Source organism: Rhamphochromis longiceps, linkage group LG23 (assembly GCF_057381845.1).
Source record: "Rhamphochromis longiceps isolate RC_006_pf linkage group LG23, R_longiceps_female_GT1.1, whole genome shotgun sequence".
Lineage (NCBI taxonomy): Eukaryota > Metazoa > Chordata > Actinopteri > Cichliformes > Cichlidae > Rhamphochromis > Rhamphochromis longiceps.
The window spans coordinates 15,118,634-15,140,406 of record NC_140578.1 but is presented as its reverse complement, the minus strand read 5'-3'; the positions used below and the strand labels follow the sequence as shown (position 1 = coordinate 15,140,406).

The 21,773-nt window shown below is 41.1% G+C and overlaps 2 protein-coding genes across 3 annotated transcripts; one reads left to right on the top strand and one right to left on the bottom strand.

Moving 5' to 3' along the window:
• The first annotated feature begins 1,588 nt into the window (after nt 1-1,588).
• On the top strand, nt 1,589-13,038 carry dipk1ab (divergent protein kinase domain 1Ab). 2 transcript variants are annotated; one of them, XM_085397576.1, is made up of 5 exons: nt 1,589-1,728; nt 11,539-11,673; nt 11,769-11,876; nt 11,963-12,136; nt 12,226-13,038. In XM_085397576.1, the coding sequence occupies exons 1-5, from the start codon at nt 1,675-1,677 to the stop codon at nt 13,036-13,038; spliced, it is 1,284 nt and encodes a 427-aa protein (XP_085253702.1). In that variant the 5' UTR covers nt 1,589-1,674. The 2 variants fall into 2 exon arrangements, with proteins under 2 accessions (XP_085253702.1, XP_085253701.1); XM_085397575.1 differs by lacking the exon at nt 1,589-1,728 and having other exon boundaries at nt 10,933-11,876.
• Nucleotides 13,039-13,564: 526 nt separating this feature from the next.
• On the bottom strand, nt 13,565-21,651 carry rpl5b (ribosomal protein L5b). Its single transcript, XM_085397577.1, has 8 exons — nt 21,524-21,651; nt 20,955-21,024; nt 20,747-20,862; nt 18,621-18,755; nt 18,193-18,395; nt 14,708-14,885; nt 13,929-14,017; nt 13,565-13,725 (listed from the first exon to the last, which is right to left on the bottom strand). The coding sequence occupies exons 1-8, from the start codon at nt 21,524-21,526 to the stop codon at nt 13,626-13,628; spliced, it is 894 nt and encodes a 297-aa protein (XP_085253703.1). The 5' UTR covers nt 21,527-21,651; the 3' UTR covers nt 13,565-13,625.
• Nucleotides 21,652-21,773: the final 122 nt, after the last annotated feature.

Here is a 21,773-nt window from a genome sequence, read left to right as displayed (position 1 = left end):
CAGCTATCTCATCGTAGCATATTTATATGCATATTTATAATCATACGGTTCTTGGAGTGAGTGCATACACTCATGAAGTTTAGTAACTTCAGGTCACTGCAACAAGCCCAGGTACAGTTTACCGACGGATGGGTACAGGACCTTGAAATGCACCGTGTAGAAAGTAAAGACCATCGTACGTATCATAAGTTTACCAGTCTCACAAATTGTCGTCATAAATACACATTCCTTAACCGTTTATTAATAGGACCTTTGAGCTCAACGGTAATTAATTAGTAGTGGAAATAATTTCTGGTACCCATCACAGAAATGTAGCAGTGACAATAATATTGTATGCTGTAATCGTACTGGGCAATTAGTGATACAAAACAACTGTTTTATCCTGTGAATAAAAGTATATGTTTTTGTCAATGTACCATAATAACAGAAGCGAAACGCAATATTGTGTCAGGACAATTCACTATTTATGCACAATAAATAAAGGAGCATAGCGCGACAATTTCTGTTCAGCGCCAGACTTGCTTGTAACCTATATCACCAATTATGTTATGAAAATGACGTATTAACTACTAAAAAACACTGACCTTCGTGTAAATGCTTGGAGCAGACTAACCTGTGAGCTGGAGTGTTCTGGGATGTTATATTTGATCTTTGAATGGCTGCGATCCAGGCCATCCGTCGCGTCTTTGTTACTTCGGAAACATGGCTTGAACAATTTCTCTTCAACGACGTAATCCGATAACAACCGATCTCTTTACCCGTCGGCTTCTCGTGGCTGTCATGCGACCGGCTATTGCAGTTAATAATACAACAGCTTCTTGACATTTTTGTGTTTCTTTTTATCGCTGTATAACTGATTTTAATTGAAAGCCTGCGTGCGCTAGTACCGCTTGCCACGAGTTCCCAGAATCCTTTGCGGTTCTACCCGTGAATGACGTCACATTTTCAATCTCTATATAATATGCATGTTAAATTTTATATTTGGGGTAAAATATCAAGTCTTTTCAAGTAAACCGGTTCAAGTCCAATTCAAGTCCCAGGTCATTGGTGTAAAAGTCCAAGTCAAGTCACAAGTCTTAGAACATTTTTTCAAGTCAAGTCTAAAGTCATAAAATTAATGACTCGAGTCTGACTCGAGTCCAAGTCATGTGACTCGAGTCCACACCTCTGCTATTTAATGATTAAAAGAAGAACATGGCAGAATTGAAAAATCAATATTCAGCAGAATGATGGCTTGCCAGTGGTATGAAATGATTTACCCGTTAAAATAACTTATATCCGAAGCGTTCGCATGAACAAAAAAATACTGAATGAACTACCTTATGGCTTAATTTGCAAAAACAGAACCAAAACGTAACCAAATCGCCAGCATTTGTTAAGGAAACGCGGTGAGGTTAGCAAACTGGTGCGCATCCTCTTTCTGTAATTGGCCAAAACGCCTCCAGAAGTGATCATAAACCAATATGAGTCTGACTTCGCTGCAGCAAGCGGTGCAGCTCAGTCCGCTGTCTCTCGGCGCCTAAACGCACATCCACGGTGCTGCCGACACTAATAATGATGATTTATATGTGGAAATTTTCCAGGGTCACTCCAACAGGCGTTGCCTGATACGAATGTGAAGTGCACACCGAATTTATTGCTTCAGCAGCTGCTGTGAGATGTTCGGCATTTGCCATGGCAAGAGGTCTGTTTCCATGGGGGTTCTTCAGAAAGCCTCTGTACATCCAGGTAAGAAAATCCATCTTCACTCTGGTGTGAAGTCCATTTAAAAATCTGTCGATGTATGTTTGCATGCGCTCGGATGTTACAGGGAGCCTAAATGAGTGACGCTGCGCTTGATTACTGTTAATTAAATATATATATATTTTTTTTTATTTAACCTTCAGATATCTCACATGGATTTGGAGGTAATTTACAGAATACTGTGTAGGCTTCTTACAATGAGTCATAAAGTCACTTGATGCTCGACGACTCGACAGGACTCAACCATCCTCCTGATCTCCGTTACTGTAGCAACCACTTCCATGATGCATTTAGCTGGTTGCCATCCATTCAAAAGAGGCTTTTTTATGCTGCAAAAGTTTAAGATCTCCTTTGATTATGTAAGTCATTCAGATATGTCACGTAGATCTAGTGTGACATATCTAGAAGAGTCGCCAGATATTAATGGCTGTTTTACCTTCACTCGGCTAGATTAAGCACTGCAAACGTTTCATGCTTTGATGTAAGTTAATATAAAGTTCTAGATTTCTGTTTGATATGATACTGCTCCTCATTTGAGAATCTTTGAAAGAATATTGTGTAATCATTTTCTGTGAGTGAAATTAGGTGAAGTCCACAGAGGAATTGTTCATAAGTAAAAATTAAACTGGGGAAGTCCCTCAAGGACAGGTGGAGGTCTCAGGAAACGAAATGCACAGACGAGTAGCAAGTCAACTTCAGCGTGTTTTCCACTTGGCTAAAGAGGGTTAAATGCTTCACTTCTCTGTCAAACTATTGTTATTGCATTTTGTTTCGTTTGCTTTACCTAATTTAACAAATTTCCTTATCTAATCGGCACCATTTTCTTCACTCTTTTATTTCGGCAGCTGCTCCTGTTTGCTTCCTGTCCGTACTCATGCATGTTAGAAACAAAACTGTCAAATGCAGTGAAAAAAAGAAGAGACAGTCAGTCTCAAGGCGCAGCCACCAGTATCGCTCAGTTTTCTAGGCCACCCTAGCCTTCCAGTGATGACTTAAGAAGTGTCATTCAGTCATCCTTTGAGAGAAGCTATTTCCACTGAAATAGTGAAATACTTTATTTTATTGTTGGGGGGGGGGGGGGGGGGGTGCATATAAATAGTATTTTTTTGCAACAGCACTAAACACTGCGCTACTAAGGCTGCCTGTAATAATAACGGTATTATTTGAAATGACTCAAATTCCATGAGTAGTTCAACTGTATATATATTATAACTGAAATCAGCAAGAATCGATGTTGTCTCCAAATGGAGCTGCACATGAAGCATTTCATCACAGGTAAAGATTCAAAAGATGTAAAATTTCAACCAAGAAATAAGAAAGAAAGGTCGAACATATGCACCAATCCGGCTTAATATCATGACCACCGGCCTAATATTGTGTTGGGCCCCCTTTTGCTGCCAAAACAGCCCTGACCTATCAAGACATGGACGCCACTAATCCCCTGAAGGTGAGCTGTAGTATCGGGCACCAAGATGTTAGCAACAGATCCTTTAAATGGCGATGTGGGGCCTCCATGGATTGGACTTGTTTGTCCAGCACATCCAACAGATGCGTGATTGGAGGCTTCCCAGCAGAACATTGCCCAAACTGGTATACTGCCTCTTCTGGCTTGCCTTATTCCCATAGTACACCCTGGTCCCAGGTATTTCCCAGGCAAACGAGCCACATCCACTCAGCCATCCACATGATTTAAAAGAAACGTGTTATCACCTTCTTCCACTGCTCTGTGGTGCACCTTTGATGCTCACGTGCCCACTGGTGTCTGTGGCTGACTGGTCTGTGGCTATGCAGCCCCATGCACAACAAAGTGTGATGGACTGTGAATTCTGACATCTTTCCATCAGAAGCAGCATGAGCTTTTTCCTCAGTTTGAGCTACAGAAGCTCATCTGTTAGTTGGTCGTACTACAGCGCATTATGTATATTATTTAAATACTGCAAAGATATCAGTAAAAGAGAAAAGATGCTTAAGATTTGTTGTTTTAGAACAACGGGAAGTGAATGGCAGGGTCTGCAAGTTATTATTGCATGCATCGCTGCAAAGGAAATGGCCACGATGTCAAAGAGCTAGATGTCTAACTTCAGAATAGAGAGAACAACTGGTGATAAAGTTCACATGTGTTAACGTTGCTGCATTACTCAGGAGGATATTACAGGGGGAGGGGTTGTCTGCTGTCTGTACAGTTATGAGTCAGATCTTCATAATGTCTGTTCCAACAATGTGGCCTCCTTCTCACTTCAGAGACTTCGAAGAGAGAAGAAGCGGAGAAGCGTGGCCGGGCTGTTTCTGATGCATCTTTCTATCAGTCCTTTAGCTGCATCTCTCTTTATGTTGGCCCGCTTTTCTATTTGTCAGTGATATTAAGCAACCTCTCTGCAAATGAATCCTCCTGGCCTCTCCATCTTTTGTTTCACTGTTCTCATGCCGTTCTCATCCCTGCAGAGAAGCCCATTAAACAGCAACCTCTGAGGGATAGCTTTATAATCATACATAATGGATGAATGGTGTGCACGCTGCAAAAACCAAGTGTCAGAACAGCAGAACAGTGATGTGGTGCTCGTGATCAGCTTAAATCTCCTCTCTGCTTCAACAGATCAACAGCAGGTGATCCTTTGTAATAGTACAGCACGTCCTCGATTTTTTCAATGTTATTTCACAAGACCTTCAGGGCTAAATACAGAAGCCTTTTAACAGAGCCGTGGGTTGGTTTAGAGGAGAGTTCAACCAGATGAAGACAGACTGTTTCTTTCCACCCACCTCAGCATATGGCCACAGTTCCCAGTCAGTCTCTAATTAATAGCTGTCACAGCAGCCACAATCAATATGGGCTCATTAGCCATGTTTGTGTAACTCTCTCAACTCACAAAGGGTCAATACATGATGCAGCAGATAGAAAAGCATAGGCCAGACTTGAAACGAAAGCCACAAACTATCGATTAGAAAAAGGCCAACCATGCATTTGTTTTCCCCATAGAGCACCATTTCCATAATGTTTTTGCTGTTGATATATTTCAACTACAACACAATAGATGGGAGGTACACAGAGCACTTACTCGTGCGGTTACTGCTGTTAAATTTGCTGTGGATCTGCACGATCAGATTTGTAAGTACATCAATCAATAGACAAAGCAACAACGATGATATTTAAATAGCAAGAGTTCAGTGGATTTCCTGGTTTTTTGCAGGTCGCTTGCACAGTGATTGTGCATCTTTTTTTTTTTTAAACATTATCAGTAAGACACACTGACAAAGTGTAGAATTTGGAATAAGATGTGTGAGGGCCAGCAGATCTCAGCGCCAGTCAGAATGAACGATTGTTTTAAAATGTCAAAAAAGGAATGACACCCTATGAGCAACACTTGGCAGCAGTAGGAAGGAGAAAACCCCTTTTAACAGGAAGAGACCTCCAGTAGAACCAGCCAATCATCTACTGCGATTGGCTGAAGCGTGAGGAGAAAGAGTAGAGAAAAAACAGGAGCACAGAGAGACAAGGACAAATCACAAACTGGAAATGACAAAAGTTAATGACATTTGGTAGTGACATATAAACAAAAGAGGAATGAAAATTAAGATACCTGATTCAGTCCTGACATTAAGCTTTATCAAAAAGAAATGTTTGACGTCTAACCTTATCATTAAGGTTCTTTCTCTAATAATCAAGGGTCTTTACCTTATGGTATAAATGAAGCTGTTGTTGTTGTTCGGGGTGACCATGGCTCAGGGGGTTGGGAAGCGTATCTGTAACCGGAAGGTCGCCGGTTCGATCCCTGGGCTCTCTGTCCTGGTCGTTGTGTTCTTGGGCAAGATACTTTACCCTACCGCCTACTGGTGTTGGCCAGAGGGGCCGATGGCGCGATATGGCAGCCTCGCTTCTGTCAGCCTGCCCCAGGGCAGCTGTGGCTACAACTGTAGCTGCCTCCACCAGTGTGTGAATGTGAGAGTGAATGAATAGTGGCATTGTAAAGCGCTTTGGGTGCCTTGAAAAGCGCTATATAAATCCAATCCATTATTATAAATTGTCACTACATAAATAAAATGTAAGAGAAAATGGAGTTTTACTAATAGCATCATGAATCTTTAAGTGTCTGTCTGTCTGTCTGTTCTTCCTCTGTTTCAACAATCTAAGCCGGTGTTTAATTCCAATTTAAACACTAAACCTAAGCCTTAAATCTCAAATAATCCTGTGGAGATGTGGAAAAAGTGACATGCAGCCCAAGGTGCTAACCTTTACAGAATGTCACTCTGATGGTGTAAAACTCAAATTGAGGCCGACAAAATGTTTTATCAAATTTTATTTATTCTGTCTCTATGGTTTGTTGTTACAAATACTCAGCCATTCTATAATGCTGAGCGTTGTTTGGTTGAGAAAGTGACAGCCCACAATCTGCCCGTTTTGCACGGCTACGTTTTTAACAGTCACGATCATTCTCACACTCACACATCCACACTCAGTTGATGCAGCCTTACAGCTGTCCTCTTTTCAGAACAGTAACTTTATGAACAAAAAGTTTAGGGGACGTTTTGAAACTGTAGATGCAAAAACATGAACAAGCACTGCACCGGGGTTTGATTTTCTTTCCAAAATAGGTTTCATTGGTACATAAATGATCTGAATGTTTCTCTTCCTCCTCACTCTTTGCTGGGAGTGAATGACTGATAACTGACATGTTTCTGTGGTTTTAAATCTTACTTCCTTTACTGTGTTTCTGCATCATTGACCAACAGGACACAAACCTCTTTAAACACCATAGAGATAGAATAAATAGATACTGACTTTGTGTGTTGCTTTTTCAGTGACCTTAGTGAAACATAAAGTAAAATAATGTACTCAAACTTCACAGTCCCAAATGGTAGAGAGCCACTGTTAGCAATCAGCCAGTGAAATAGGTTCAGCATTTAATTTCTAGTGAGAGTTCAATTCAGTTCAATTCAGTTTTATTTGTATTGTGCCAAATTACAACAGCAGTCATCTCAAGGTGCTTTATAATGTAAGGTAGAGACCCTACAGTAATGCAGAGAAAACCCAGAGTGGGAACGAAAAACTCCCTTTTCACAGGAAGAAACCTCTGACACAACCAGGCTAAGGGAGGGGCAGCCATCTGCCACGACCGGTTGGGGGTGATGGGAGAGAGACAGGACCAAAAAACATACTGTGGAACAGAGCCAGAGATTAATAATAACTAATAATTAAATGCAAAGAGGTGTGTAAACACACAGGGAGTGAACAATAAACTAAGGCATAACTATAAGATTTATCAAAAAGGAAGGTTTTAAGCCTGATGTTAAAAGCAGAGAACGTGTCTGCAAATGCAAACTGGAAGCTGGTTCCACAGAAAAGGAGACTGAAAGCTGAAGGCTTCTTCTCCCATTCTACTTTTAAATATCCCAACCACAAGTAAGTCAGCAGTCTGAGTGCCAAGTGCTCTATTGGGGTGATAAGGTATTATGGGGCCTTTAACTTTACAACAAAAATAATGGTTCAATAGTGTGTTTATGGCATGATACACTGCCAACAAACAACTCAAAATTAATCTAATTCTGCTTTTAAATGTTTAGTTGTTGTCTGCTCCTTTCATCCTAATAACACCAGGACTGAGTACCGTGAGATCTGAGGTCACTGCGTGGCAGAAAATTAGATTAGATAGTGACATATGGAGGCTGTCTGAAAGCAAAATTTCTGCATTATCTATGGTGCTGAAAGCAGAAAATGGTTGACAAAGCCATTTGGAAAGAGATACGAATGACAAATACTGCGTAATCTACTTTCCAATACTGGAAAAAATCAGATATTTGACTTTTATTACATTGTTAGATTGTCTTACAACTGCTATTAAACTATCATTGATGGGACAAAAGAAGAAGATGGATTGTAGAGTGCTACAGAGAGGAAGAAAATGAGGGGGACAGAGACAGAGTGACTTATGCCAATAAATAAATTGGATCTGAAAGGGGCAGAGGTGGGAAGCAGGGGGTGTCCATCACTGTCAAGCACTAAGTGCAAGAACCATTAATAGAGAAGGAAGTGGGACTGCGAAAAAGTCTGTTTTTGTTCACTAATGTTCTCCAGTTGGAAAAATGCCATATAGATCTAAGTGGAGTGTATATTTTATCAGGCAGGGAATTAGAAAGAAAATCAAAAGACACAGTAATGAGTCTGGAGTCACTCTAAATGTTTCACACAGCAGGCCGCGAACACCATTTACTGTTAATTACTGAGCACCTATTTAGAAGCAATTGCTTTAATGATGTACTCAGTGATACAACTCAGTTTAGAGCTTATTTGCATTCCTTTTACAGGCTTGTTCCCTTACTAATAGACCAAATGACCACTGAAAACATCAATTAAAAGGTCTCTTTATTCACTTACACCAGACCATTACAACTGTAAACACATTTTTTATACTTATTTTCCAAATTGATTGAGCTTTCCATAATTATTTTCTTCAAAAAGTGGAACAGTAATGTTAATGATGGTACTGAGGTGCACTCTACGGCGTGTAAGTGACCTGCTTGAGTCATTTATTCACCCATAAATAAAAGCCATAGATAATACTGTGTTAAAGCAGTGCTAAGTTTGAATTTAGCATTTTCTCAGCAGCTGTGTAGCAACAAATTCATTCATCTTTTAGCCCTTAAGCTTGTGTTAATTACTTTAATGACTGTGAGTCTGAATATTGTAAAAGGGAGACATCCATTAGTGGTACTGTGGTAGTACAGTTCTGTGAAAAAGTATTTGAATACTTCCTGATTTCTACGTTTTTGGCATAATTGTAAATGTTTCATATACTTGGACAAATTTTATTTTGATTATTCTTAAAAAAATAATAATAACTTTCATTAACCACATTTTTTGGAAAGCTGAGTTAAATGTCACTAACACTACCCACACCTGTTGAATCAAAAAATACTTTAAATAGAACGTGTCTGGCAAAGTTAAAGGCCCTAAAACATCTGAAAAAGCAGCACACCATGCCACGATCAGCAGAGGTTTCAGGTGAAAACATTGTTGAGACCCTGCCTCACCCTGTCATGTGACTTATTGAGATCAACTGACACATGCGACAGATGTGAGTGGACGTTAAGAAGTTTGGGTGTCACAATGGTTGCACCCATAACCTCTGCTGATAATCACCGATGGCCTTTTCCGCACCTTGGCTCATGTGATGAGGCACATGATCAATAGTAGTCGACGACCCTCTTAGGGAACTTCAAATCAGGGACTAGCCACCATTTGGGCTTAAAACTGAAGGCGCTTCTCGGATGAGAGGTGAAACGTCTTAAAGAAACTTAAAGAAGTCTAGTCGCTTGTCTTTCCGAGCTCCTTAGATGAAGTTAGATGCGTTCAAATACCTGGGATCGACCATCCAAAGCAATGCACAATGCACAAGAGAGGTGAATAAGAGAGTGCAGGCATGGTGGAATGGGTGGAGACGAGTGTCAAGGGTGACTTGTGACAGAAAGATAGTGCAAGAGTGAAAGGGAACGTTTACAGGATGGAAGCGGGACCTGCTATGATGTATGGTTTGGAGATGTTGGCACTGATAGGAGGTGGCAGAGTTGAAGATGCTACGATTTCATACACGATTAGAATTTAGTACATCAGAGAGACAGCTTAAGTTAAGCAGTTTGGAGAGGCAAGGGTAAAATGGTTTGTAAAAAGGAGGGATAGTGGCTGTTAAATATGGACTTGCTAGGTATGAGGGGAAAAAAGACGAAGACCTCAGACGAAGTTTGTGGATGTAGTGAAGCTGGACATGCGGAGTAGGATGATAGGGATCAGGTGAGATGGAGGCAGAGGCAGTAACATGCATGTGCTTGGACTGTAGGGGTCACTGTGGTGCCCCTAAAGGGAGAAGCCAAAATAAAGAAGTAGAAGAAGAGTAACATTACCACTGGTAGCAATTTTATTTATTAGCTAAAAACAAACTATTTTTTTCTTCACTTTTTTTTCTGAGGATCAAAGCACTAACACCATTAACTTGTCATTTAATATAATAATAATTATACAGCTTCAAATAACGAATGGCAGTACAACAAAACAAACCATCACCGTGTACAGGATGCAAGCAAGGAAACATTTTAACAGAAAAAAAGCTAAATCACTAAATTGACAAAAAACATAATGGAATCAGAAGAAGCTTTCCTATAATAGTATGTCTTAGAAAGAGATTTTAAAGAGGCCGCTGACTCTGCTGCCCTCATTTCTTCAGGCAGCCTGTTACTCAGTTTTGGATCTCTGCGTCAATGCCATCACTAGTTTGCAGCTTTTCCTCTGGAACAAATAAAAGCCCTCTGCCTGAGAGTCTCAGGCTATATACAGATCATATGCAAGAAAGAGGTCAGACACACAAGATGGTGAGAGGGCACGATGAGCCTTAAATGTCAACAGTCATTTGCTCTGTCAGCTGTCATCGAGCGGAAGGGGTACATCCTGTCACCAGTCCACCACACACACTCTCCCATACATGCCTACAGATAATTAAGCATCACCAGTTAGTCTAACATGCATGTGTAGGAGGAAGCCAGAGCATTTAACATTAATTAAATAAGGTGGAATTCTAAGTGCTTTTTGTCAGCAACTGGTGGAGAACAAAAACGGTGCTCAAACAAAGCAACAGCAGAATAAATGAATATTCTCAATGAATGCTAATCTTTCTTCTTCTATGTCTGCTGGGTATATAAACTGGTAATCTCAAGGAGGACATAACGTGCAATGAAAGTGTTTGGTTTAGAGATTGTTCTGCTGCCCTCAAGTGGCAAAAACTAAAATTAATTTTTGCCATTTTTTGTTTGGTTTTTTTGCACCCCGCCCCCAACACTGTTAGCATACTGTTGTACAAGGCACACAACTAACCATTGAGAACAATGTGCAGTTCAGTCAAGGACATTGGAATCAACTCCTGAGCCACTTCTCCAAATGAATGATGTCAGTGTTCATTTGAAAGTTGTGTGTACTGGCCTTAAATTTGTTTTTTTTTTAGAAGATAAACCCATTAAAGTTAACCGTGTCAGACACACTCATCCATTTTGTTACTCTCTTATCTAAATCAGAATTGCTGTGGGCCTGGAGCCTGTCCCCGCTGTGTTAGGTTGAGAAGTGGGGTACTCCCTGGACAGGTCACAAGTCTATTGATGGGGTTGAATTAAGTTTTTAAAGAAGCAGAGTGTGTGGAAAACCTCAGCCTTTGCAAAAGACAAAACTGTGTTAATTATCCTGAATGCTGATTTGGGGGAAAACACTGTTTCCCCAAAGTTTAACTTGTAGTTTTGTTTCAAGGCCTCCGATTTGTTATGCATATTTGTGTTCCTGCACAATGCAATTGATGTCACTGTACCGTTGTTGCGGTTTTCAAGTTAGTGATTTCTGATCATAACAAGTGAGCTGGCTTTGACATATAAAATATGTGGAGCGATGCTTCAGTCAACGTTAGCAGCAGGGTCCTGATTTTATCTGTAAATGTGAATTAGAAAAAATGAAGTAAGGTACAGTGTGTGCTCATCAAATAAAGGAAGAGCAATGAACTGGCCTCAAGTAACAAATATGACTCTTATTCTCTCATTAATCTCCATTATGATGTGTCAAATCTCTAGTTTAACAGATCTGACAGTTTAATGCAATATCCAGATATCTGCATGCAGTTACAGTACTGAAACATAATAGAGTGCAGATTGGTTTTTTTGAAAGCCTGATATCACTCTGTGTATGAATTTAAAACAATGAACTCCCATAATACAGTTTTACAGTTGCAATTCACTCCAAAAGTAACGTAAATGTTTGAAATATGTTGCCAACAGGCGAGGTTCTCCTACCTGCACATGAAGTACCTGTTCTTCTCGTGGCTGGCAGTGTTCGTGGGGAGCTGGATAGTCTATGTGGAGTACTCGTCCTACACAGAGATGTGTCGTGGGCACGAGTGCAAAAACTCAATAGTGAGCATTTCATACTCCCATTATGTACCCGCCCAATCCCATCAGGTCCTACAAAATGTTTACAGTTCTGTGACAATTTCTTTTTTATTTTCCAGTGTGACAAATACAAAAAAGGAGTCATTGATGGCTCAGCCTGCAGCAGCTTGTGTGAGAAACAGACTCTTTACCTGGGAAAGTGCCTCACTGCCAACCCCAACAGCCAGGTCAGCTTTTTTATTTATTTTTTTTATAAATGCAAACATCACTCTCCAGTCTGCTTTTTATTAATTTGGCTGCATCTTTATTTTAGGTTTACTCGGGGAGCTGGGGAGACCTAGAGGGTGTTATTAAGTGCCAGATGGAGGAGGCTCCTCGTTATGATTTGGGAGGTGAGCCCAGGAAAGAGACTTCTGCAGCCTTCAACAAACCAACCAAGGGAACCTCAGTGGAAAAGTTCAGAGAGATGATCACTGACCACCTAAAGGTTAGAAAGCCAAACACTAAATACTGTCAGATCCAATTTCAAAGCTTCAGTTTGGATTTAAACCTCATTTAAACTACATTTCTTTACAGGCCAAAGTGGGGGATCAGGCAAACCTCGCTGAGCTGGCAACTCAAGTATTGTCCATTGCAGATGGCAATAAGGACAGCCATATCTCACTGCCAGAGGCTCGCTCCACATGGGCTTTGTTGCAGCTCAATGAATTCCTATTGGCTTTAGTCCTGCACGACAGAGAGCACACACCCAAGCTATTGGGCTTCTGTGGAGATCTATATGTCATGGAGAAAGTACCACACTCTCCCTTGTATGGGATTAGTCTACCCTGGATTATCGAAATGTGGATCCCTGCCGGTCTGCGCCGCAGCATGGACCAGTGGTTCACTCCATCCTGGCCACACAAGGCCAAGATCTCCATCGGACTGCTGGAGCTGGTCGAGGATATTTTCCACGGCACTTTCGGAAGCTTCCTCATGTGCGACGTGAGCGCCACCACTTTCGGTTACAACGACCGCCACGACTTGAAGGTGATGGACGCGCGCCACATCGTGCCTGAAGCCATCTTCCAAGAAGTCATCAGGCAGCAGCGCTGCGACGTGGACGAGGACTGTCTGTATGGAGCCGACTGCCTAACTTCCTGTGACCTCACAAAGCATCGCTGCACAACAGAAGTCACCAGGCCAAACTTAGCCAAAGCCTGCGACGCACTCAAGGACTACATTCTGAGGGGAGCGCCATCTGATATGAGCGAGGAGCTCGAGAAGCAGCTGTACGCTTGCATCGCATTGAAAGGTTCAGCAGAACAGATGGAAATTGAACATTCGCTCATTCTAAACAACCTCAAGACTTTGCTGTGGAAGAAAATCTCTCACACGAAAGATTCCTAATAAGCGAGGATTGCACAACAGCACAATGACTGACGCTTGCCCTTTAAGTTTATTAATAAAATGGACAATCATTTTCACTGTGGAAACTAATAATCCTGTGGTATTCAATGTTTAACAGATGTATCCTAAGTTGGCACTATAGGTGTCAGCAACATCACCAATATTAAATAATGTACACAAACGGACTCCGTTAGGATTAACTGCAGTAAACTGAGTGCAATTTTTTTGAAACCAGGATGAAGGTGAATAATAAATTTGAAGTAAGGTCCTGCATGTTCTTTTGGGTAGCTTGTGTACTATATGCTGACTGAGCCTATGGGTGTAATGAACAGTCTTCCAAGGCTTCCAGTGGATATCCAGTTCAACACAATTTTTGGCAAATCCCTGTTTTGCTCTTTTTGACCTACTTAGATTAACTAAACTTTACAAAAACAAAAGATATTTTTAATATTAAAATAGTCTCAAGAGCCACCCATTACAGCAAATGCCGTAGGAAAAAAAAAACAAAAACTCACAAGAGGACCAATTCCTTTTCAATAGCTTTATTAGAACAAATTTCCTCATTCGGAACGGAGCAGACCAACGCCTTAATCTTCAGCCTCCTGTTCCTGAGCCCGGAGGAAGCTGGCCTTCTTCTGGGCGACGCGGTCTTTCCTCTGGGCCAGAGAGAGCTTGGCACGGTTCCACCTTCGCAGAAACACACATAGACACAATTAGAATTTAGTTTAAATTAATTGCGTCAGAGCCGCTGTGGCAAAACTAGTTCAAAAAGGCACTGGAGTCATGGTATTCCCTATGAATTAGCCTAGATCTCAAACTGACATTTCCCTCCCAATTTCAAATTTCAGTTCTGAGAAAGAGTAAAGCAAAGCCCAGGTATCACTTCTCACCTCTTCTTCTTGACTTCTTTGGGAGGCTTCTTTTCATGGACTGGGTTCTCGCGAATGGCAGCATGAGCCTTTTTGTACATTTCCTCAATCTGAAAAATGGATAACGACTCAATCTTATGTCCTAAAAAATACAGATTTTGGATTTCACAATGTACACACATACAAGAATAGATTCGATTATTATCATTTGGCTGATTTTTCAGCCCTAAACTATTCTAAGAACCAATATGTTCAAATAGTGGCAACTACATCAATGATGAAATGCTTCATTCGTGCACCGCATCGCTCATTCCCCACACCGAAATCCTGCTCTCTCATTTTACCAGCTGAAGTAGCTCCGCTAAAATTGCTCAACACACAAAACTAAGCTGGCAAATGTGTTGTGCAAATGTTCTATGCTGAGACGTACAAAGGCACAAATTTGCTGTGATTGATGTAAGATTTGTAAGTCAACAGCTTAGCCTCAGGAAGTGACATGAGATCACTTTAGAACTGAACCTCAAACCATTATCACACATTTTGAAAATCATCAATACCCTGTCACTGGGATTAGAATGTTCTAGTTAAGTAATTAACTAGAAAACATTGCTTAGTAAAGCCCAAGCTTAACCTAGATTAACTACACTTACAGTGCACAAGGTTCAATAAAACAAACAAAAAAAAACCAATATACTCCAACACTAAAGAAAACTAGAGCCCCCTGCCACCTGAAATTTGACTAAATCTATGAATCCACACAAAACTCAAAGGTAATTTTATAATGCAGAAAGTAAACTTGCTGAATCAGGGGTGACTCCATTCTTGATGAAGCGAGAGAACTGTTTCTTGTAAGCGTCCTCATCCTCCTCCATCAGATAGCTCATGTACTCAGACACGTTGATGCCCATGATGTGCTTGCGGTGGACCTCAGCGTTGAACTCTTTGCTCTCTGTATCATACCCAGGGAAGCGCTTGGTGCTGCAGACAAAAAAAAAAAAAAAAAAAAAGAGAGAAAGCACTGTTGATATGCAGTGCAGATTCCACACACTTGGTCTTATCTGTGTCTATTTAAATTAGTCTTCGAATACAAAAATGGCTCAGTTAAGCAAGTTGTCAGATTTTCACTTCGGTTTCCAATAAGTTCACTTAGCCAAGACCAAGGCTACGTCCACACTAATGCGTTTTCGTTTGAAACCGCATCGTTTTCTCTCCCTTTTGGCCTCCTGTCCACACTGAGACGGCATTTTGGCTGATGGAAGACGTAGCGTTTTGAAAACGCTCTCGAAAAAGCACACATTTCGCAGTGGGGACAGCAAAAACGCAGACTTTCTAAAACGATGACGCATGTTAGTCATATGAAGCAGTCATGTGACAAATTAAACTAAGATAGCAGTTTAATGTTTTGTTTGCTCTCAATTTTGACAGCCCTATTAAAGATTAATATCAGTCTGTACATGCTCCAGATCTTCAAATTCTTTAACTCTCACTTGCTTTTGCAACTTTGTACTTTTGCGTTACTCGCAGCAACAACTCCACCTCATTGTTAGTCCATTTAAAAAAAAAACTCTGTGCTTTTCTCAACATTCTGCCGCGACGGTCTAAAGAGCCAGAAAGGAAATAATAAATGAGGCAGGTCAAAAAACTTCTTTCGTTTCAAGCGTGCGCAGTACTGGAGCATAAGTGCTTTCGGCCGTTTCAATGTGGACGCACAACTCTGAAAACGACTGAAAACGCTAGTGTGGACGCGGAGTGTTTTCAGACAAAAATGCCATTTTCAAATCTATCCGGGCTATTGTGCCTACCCTACTCCACTTTCCAGTGATCGGGCATTGTTTTTAAAGATTTGGACATTCTAGTTTTCTGTTCTCACTGAGAATGCGGTTTCAGTCTCTTTGGCTTTTTATGTTTCTACTGTTTGCAGAGGAGCATCTATTCTCTCCCTGCCACACGCAGCTAACACTTTCAGTAAATGAGGTCAAACAAACTGCCTCTAGGTGCATTACTGCCATCTTCAGGGAGCATAGGTGCATTACAAGATATCAAGTGCAGACTAAGAAGTAAAAGAAATTATTTTAAGAATTAGTTACATAAACCATTTTATTTCTAATTTTTTTTTAAAAAAATGCGCTTTTTAAAATAGTGGCCTCCCCAGAACAAACTAAATATACTTTCTGTCAAGCAAATGATAGCGGGTAAGATGAACTAGTGAAATAAATCTACTTAACAACATGCTTTTAAAAGAAAAAGGCATCGAGATCAAAATACAGCCTGAAGTTATTTTTGAACCCAACACATTTACTCATATTTGTGCAATGCAGTGTAAAGTATTCTAAATGTCATAAATGTATAAAAAGAATCAATGATCTCAAATCGCTATCTATATTTATTTTTATTTTTTTTAACTAATGGACAATTTTACATACAAAACCTACAATGTTCACAAGTAAAATATGCCGTGCCATCCACAGTCAACCTTTACTGTTACTTTTGCAAGTCTGGACACACTGCTACTGTTAGGCTACTAGCAATCACCAGAAACTCACGAATGCCTTTTTCCCCCCCAACATCGATCGTCACCGATGAATAGCAGCGAAATTAAAGGACTCTGATATGAGATTATTCTTTTTGATCCACCCTGTATGGCTGGAGACTTAAAGACATGCCACTAATTGCTGCTCTCTTGTCTCACAGGCTTCACATATTGCAAAACTCTGTTTCAATTACAAAAATCAATACAATTCCACACAGAACCGCTGCAGGATCAAGCATTATCCACCTGCAATCAGGCATACTGTTTGTGTAGCTTGCGAGTTCAGATACACTGATGGTAGTGAGTAATACAGCCAACCGAAAGCGGAGGATATCAGCTGCCTCGTTTTACACTTGATCTTCAGATCCATCAATTACTTCCACGTGTCTGCGTTTGTAAGGCGAGTAACAGCAGGATAACATTCAGTAGTTTAATGTTTGTAGCTTGTATATGAAAAAATAAATACAAATCCTGATGCTTATTTTATTATTGCTTTCCTGCTCGGTCCGACTCAATAACTGTGCAGCGATTAACTCCGTAAAACGGCGGATCCTTAACTGTGCCAACAGAATAATAAACAGGCTAGCGGGAATCTGATCGTTTTATCTTTTACTTTTCATGCTGAGGAAAAGATAACCGTCCCACGTGTTCACCGCAGCACTTAAAGCGGCAATCCAAAGACCTGTTTCTTTTCTTCGTTTTTTGTTTAAGCAACACAAGTTTGGACGTTTCTGACAGCATTCGGACGACTGCTTTGTTGTTCTTTTTATAAGTCCATCTTCTACAAAGACTCATCCGACACGATGCACTGGCAGTCTCATTCAAAATTCGCAACACTGACAAGCTGATGGGTAATTTGAAAGAAAAGGGGCCAGGTAGTGGGTGTGTTACGAGATGCACACATTTGCAAAGCAATGTTCTCTCTGACGACAGACTATTAACATGTAATCATTCCCACACCTAATAGCCCTACTTATTCTCTGCTGAAGAGAGGTAAGTGACACATTCTCCCACTCAAAACACCTGTGGTTCTGACTGAGGTACTGTGATTGAAACCAACCACTTTTACCGAGCTGCTACTGCAGAGTATTGAAATAATTCACAGCACTGTCACACGATAGGATTCAATTCACAAACAACTGCTTTTCTACCGCCACCCAAACCAACTGAGGTACTTCAGTAATCACTTTATGACACGGTAGTAACAGCCTTCAACTCAAAGACGCTTTATCAAAAAATTGGTGGAAAACTCAAAGACAACAAGCTCAACATAAAAGGTCTTTTTCTCAGCGGGCGAGGTGCAGGCAACACTAATAACGGTAATGATAAATATTTTCTGTCAAATTTCCTCAGTCAGCACACGCAATACCAAGACCGAAACTAACCCTTACATGTAAACCAACTTCTAATTGCTGAGACTTGGCCAAATGCATTCCATGAAGGTCTGTAGCACCAAGATGTTTGAACGTTTTATTTTCTGCATCCATCTATGGCATTTACAGGGCTTTTAGACTTTAACTAGACCTAATGATTTACTCCTTATGACATCCACACAAAATATTACAGGATGTAAGACCGTCCCTTAAGCAATTTCTCAAAAGTATAAATATTTTAAGAACTAAATTGCTGGAGCGTTTTTTGCAACGGGAGCTAGAAAAGCATTTTTGCTGCCCAGCACCAAAATGTGATTTGCCAGGCAGCACACCTCACACCTGGGTATGTTTTGTTTTGTTTTTTTGTGTCTGTAGAAGTTACCTGTGTGGAATGGACAGGCCTCCATCCACAGCCCCCTTCAGGGCACCGAACACCTTGTTGCCTGTGGTGGTTCTAGCAAGCCCAGCATCCAGGTAGCAGGAGAAAGCGCCTGGCTGACCATCAATGCTCTCCACGTTGAACTCGTCACCTGTCACCTCAACCTGGCCTTCGTACACCTTATCCAGGCCAAACTTGTTCAGGAGCTGCGCACAGAAAATGTCATTTAAGAGATTTAACAGCTGGATATTTCTGGATCAGCAATCAAAAACCTTTATTCTGGTTTCCAAGACTTTATCTATACAAATTTGCCCCGATTTCAGCAAATCGTTAAGAGGCTGACATCTGCTTAAACATTCTCAAAGGACTATGAATTTCATCGCTAAAATTTCAGGTCAATTTAAGTCTCTTGGAACAGGTTTAATACATACTCTGCGGGCCAGCAGCAGACCAGTGCAGTAGGCTGCGGCGTAGTTTGTCAAGCCCACAGTGACTCCATACTTTGGCAGCTCGTGTGAGTAGGCAGCACACACGATCATATCACCCTCAATCTTGGCATAGGCGATCTGCAACACAAGCGCAAGGAAATGAATTCACAGGAGGAGAAAAATCTTGAAGGTGTATTTATACTCTGTACTATAAAGCAGCTCAGCATGATGCTGCTGCACATCACAGTGATTTAATAGCAACTAATTTTAAGCCGCTACTTTTTGCACAAGCTTTGAACCCTGCAGCTTTTAGTCAGGTGCGGCTTTTCGATGGATTGTCTGTGATTTTTGTCATATCGTAAGACGATTTGTTTTGTGTGTTCCGCTGTTGTACGGCACTACGTTGCCTGGCGGAAGGATCGGGGTTCAAGAGTGGTATGTTAGTCACATGTCCGTCCGCCAGGCAACGTAGTGCCGTACGAAGTAGCGCGAAAAACAAACTTCAAAGTAGCGGTACGCGTTCAGCGGGAGTCGTGGATGATGAGCGGCGATAAACTTGCAAGTTATGCCCAAAAAGCAAGTTATGCCCAACTCCACCGGTGGATTCTGACAGCGTGGAAAAGTGTGAAAACATCCACGATCACCAACGGATTTTGAAGGGCTGGACTGCTGCATGATGGAGAGCAGGACACCGCCACGGCCCTTCTGAGGGTGTTCGACTCTGACACTGACAATGAGGATTTCTTTGGTTTTGAAAGTGACAACGAAGGAGAGAAGAAGAGTGGATGACGAAGCCATCCTGAGCCTATTTGTATCCGACACTGGAGAAGAGGACTTTGGTGGTTTTAGTGCACAGGAAGAAGAGAAAGATGGTGGTGAATGACTGACTTTTCTTCTTGTTAAAGCTGTGCCACTGCACCTGAGCCTAAAAGGTAGTCCGAATCTATTGTTCTGGTGTGCTGTAGGCTACTGTTATGTACTACATGTGCAAATATGTACCCATAACTTGTTTTTCAAAATATTAATAAAAGTGATGTCTCCAAACAGCCATCTCTTTCCTGACAATTCCCTTTGTGCATATTCTCTTACATATGATAAGTCAACATTGAAACACCTGCGGCTTTTGGTCAGGTGCGGCTAATGTATGTACAAAACAGGATTTTCCCCTGATTTTAGCTTGTGCGGCTAATATTTAGGTGCGCTTTGTAGTCCGGGAAATACGGTAAGTGAATTTCGGGGTGCGTGCTTTTTTCTTTTCTTTTGACGCTTAATTTTGATCTGCATGAGCAAGCCAGACTTACTGCTGTCATAGTTATACCAGCACCAACTTGAATTAGCTTAAGTCTGCAAGGCTCTGTTCATCAAAAACTACTGTGCTGTACCTGAGAAGTACGCATGTGCACAGCTTTTTACCCTTGAATTAAGATGGGCATGAAGGATATGAGCTGTTAAAATGATCTACAAGCCAGCTACTACCCAGCAAACATGGCTGAAACAGTAGAACCATTTTCCCAATCAAATCTTCCTGCATTACGAAGGCAAAAATGGTACGATAGATGGCAGGATGTTAAGGTTCTTAACAGCAACCCAGCTGTTTCTGACAAATTAAGCAATTCTAAACATTAATGCAATGAAGAAACGAAACTGATGTGCCATTCTGTAAAAATGACTGACGAACACTTTAGTTATCAAATTATTAGGGCTGTCAACCTTAACATGATTAACATTTTTAATGTATTTAACCCATCTGGAAGACAGAATGGACAATCTTTGGACAAACTGCCTGAAATGCGTTGACAGAGACATGTGATGATGGATTAATCCGCGTTAACACATCAACTTTGACAGCCTACAAATTATTAAAGTCAACGTCACAAACACCTACTACCATTAACATGTTTTTAAAAATATACACATCACTTCTCTACCCCTGACATCAGCATTATAAATGATTAACAAGTGGTTTGGTGGATCTGTCAGCTGATTTGAGTAAAAAGTGGACCTCAGAGTGAGGTACAGAGGAACACCAACAGCATATACTCTGACCCTTTCTCAGCCAAATGTTGTAGGGGCTGTCAGATATTTTGACCTCCTGCAGTTATAATGGTGCAGGTGCAACAAATGCTTACCTGGCAGATGATGTCCCTGTTGGAGAAGCGGACAATCATCCGGTACTTGGGTGTGTTGTACTTATTCTTGTCCTGAACGACCAGGCGCTTGCGAGCAAAGAAGTCAGTCTTGCCCTCTGTCAGACACAGAAATCATGAGTTACTAACAGAACGACAGCCATAATAAGACAAACATAAAACGACTGGGAGCATCACGGGTATGGGTTACCTCTCCTCCTCCTGAATTTGACCTGGTACCTCTTAAAGTAGGCCTTGTTCTTCACCACTTTAACAAAACCCTGAAAAAAGAAGTATCAACTTAACAGCAAGTTCAAAAACTAATACAGACCTTAACTCCTCAGTGAGACACTTGGAGATTGGTTTATAATGCTGCTATGAGCTGGACTGTCACTGTCAGAAGAACTACAGTCGGTTAACATCAGCTAGCCGACCCAATGAAAATCAACGGGAGGAGTTAGCTTAACTGCTAAGTAGGGCAGTCGCTAAGCTACAGGACCAAACGTAGTTTTAAAAATATTAATTAAGAGGACGTGATCTTAAGGACCTACTGGTCACACATCAATGTAAAAGTTTCAAACATTTTACAGACAACAGGAAGCGGTAACTTTGTAAAGGCAGCAGGTAGGCCACGTTTAAGCAGACCAGGGTAGGCATTGGCAAGACTGAATCTATCTTCATCTGAACAGCAGCAATGTGTTTTCAAACATCTGACACCACACAGCACAAGATGTACGCCTAATGTATACATATAGGCACATATGTGGACAGATTACAAACCATTTTGCAGTCTTTTTGTCTCCTTATGAAGGAGCCCGGAGCCAAAGACTGGGGCTTGACTCCGCTGCACTGGAAAAAGGAAGATCATCGTGCGCACGCTCAGTAAGTACCGCGTCACAGGATGAGCCGTGCCGCTTTGGAACCTTGGATTCACAACACTGCCTCCTAGAGAGCTGGGGAAGCTATTTACCCGATTATCTGCTTGGGGTTTTGGTGTGTGTTTTGTTTTGTTTTGTTTGTTTTGTTTTGG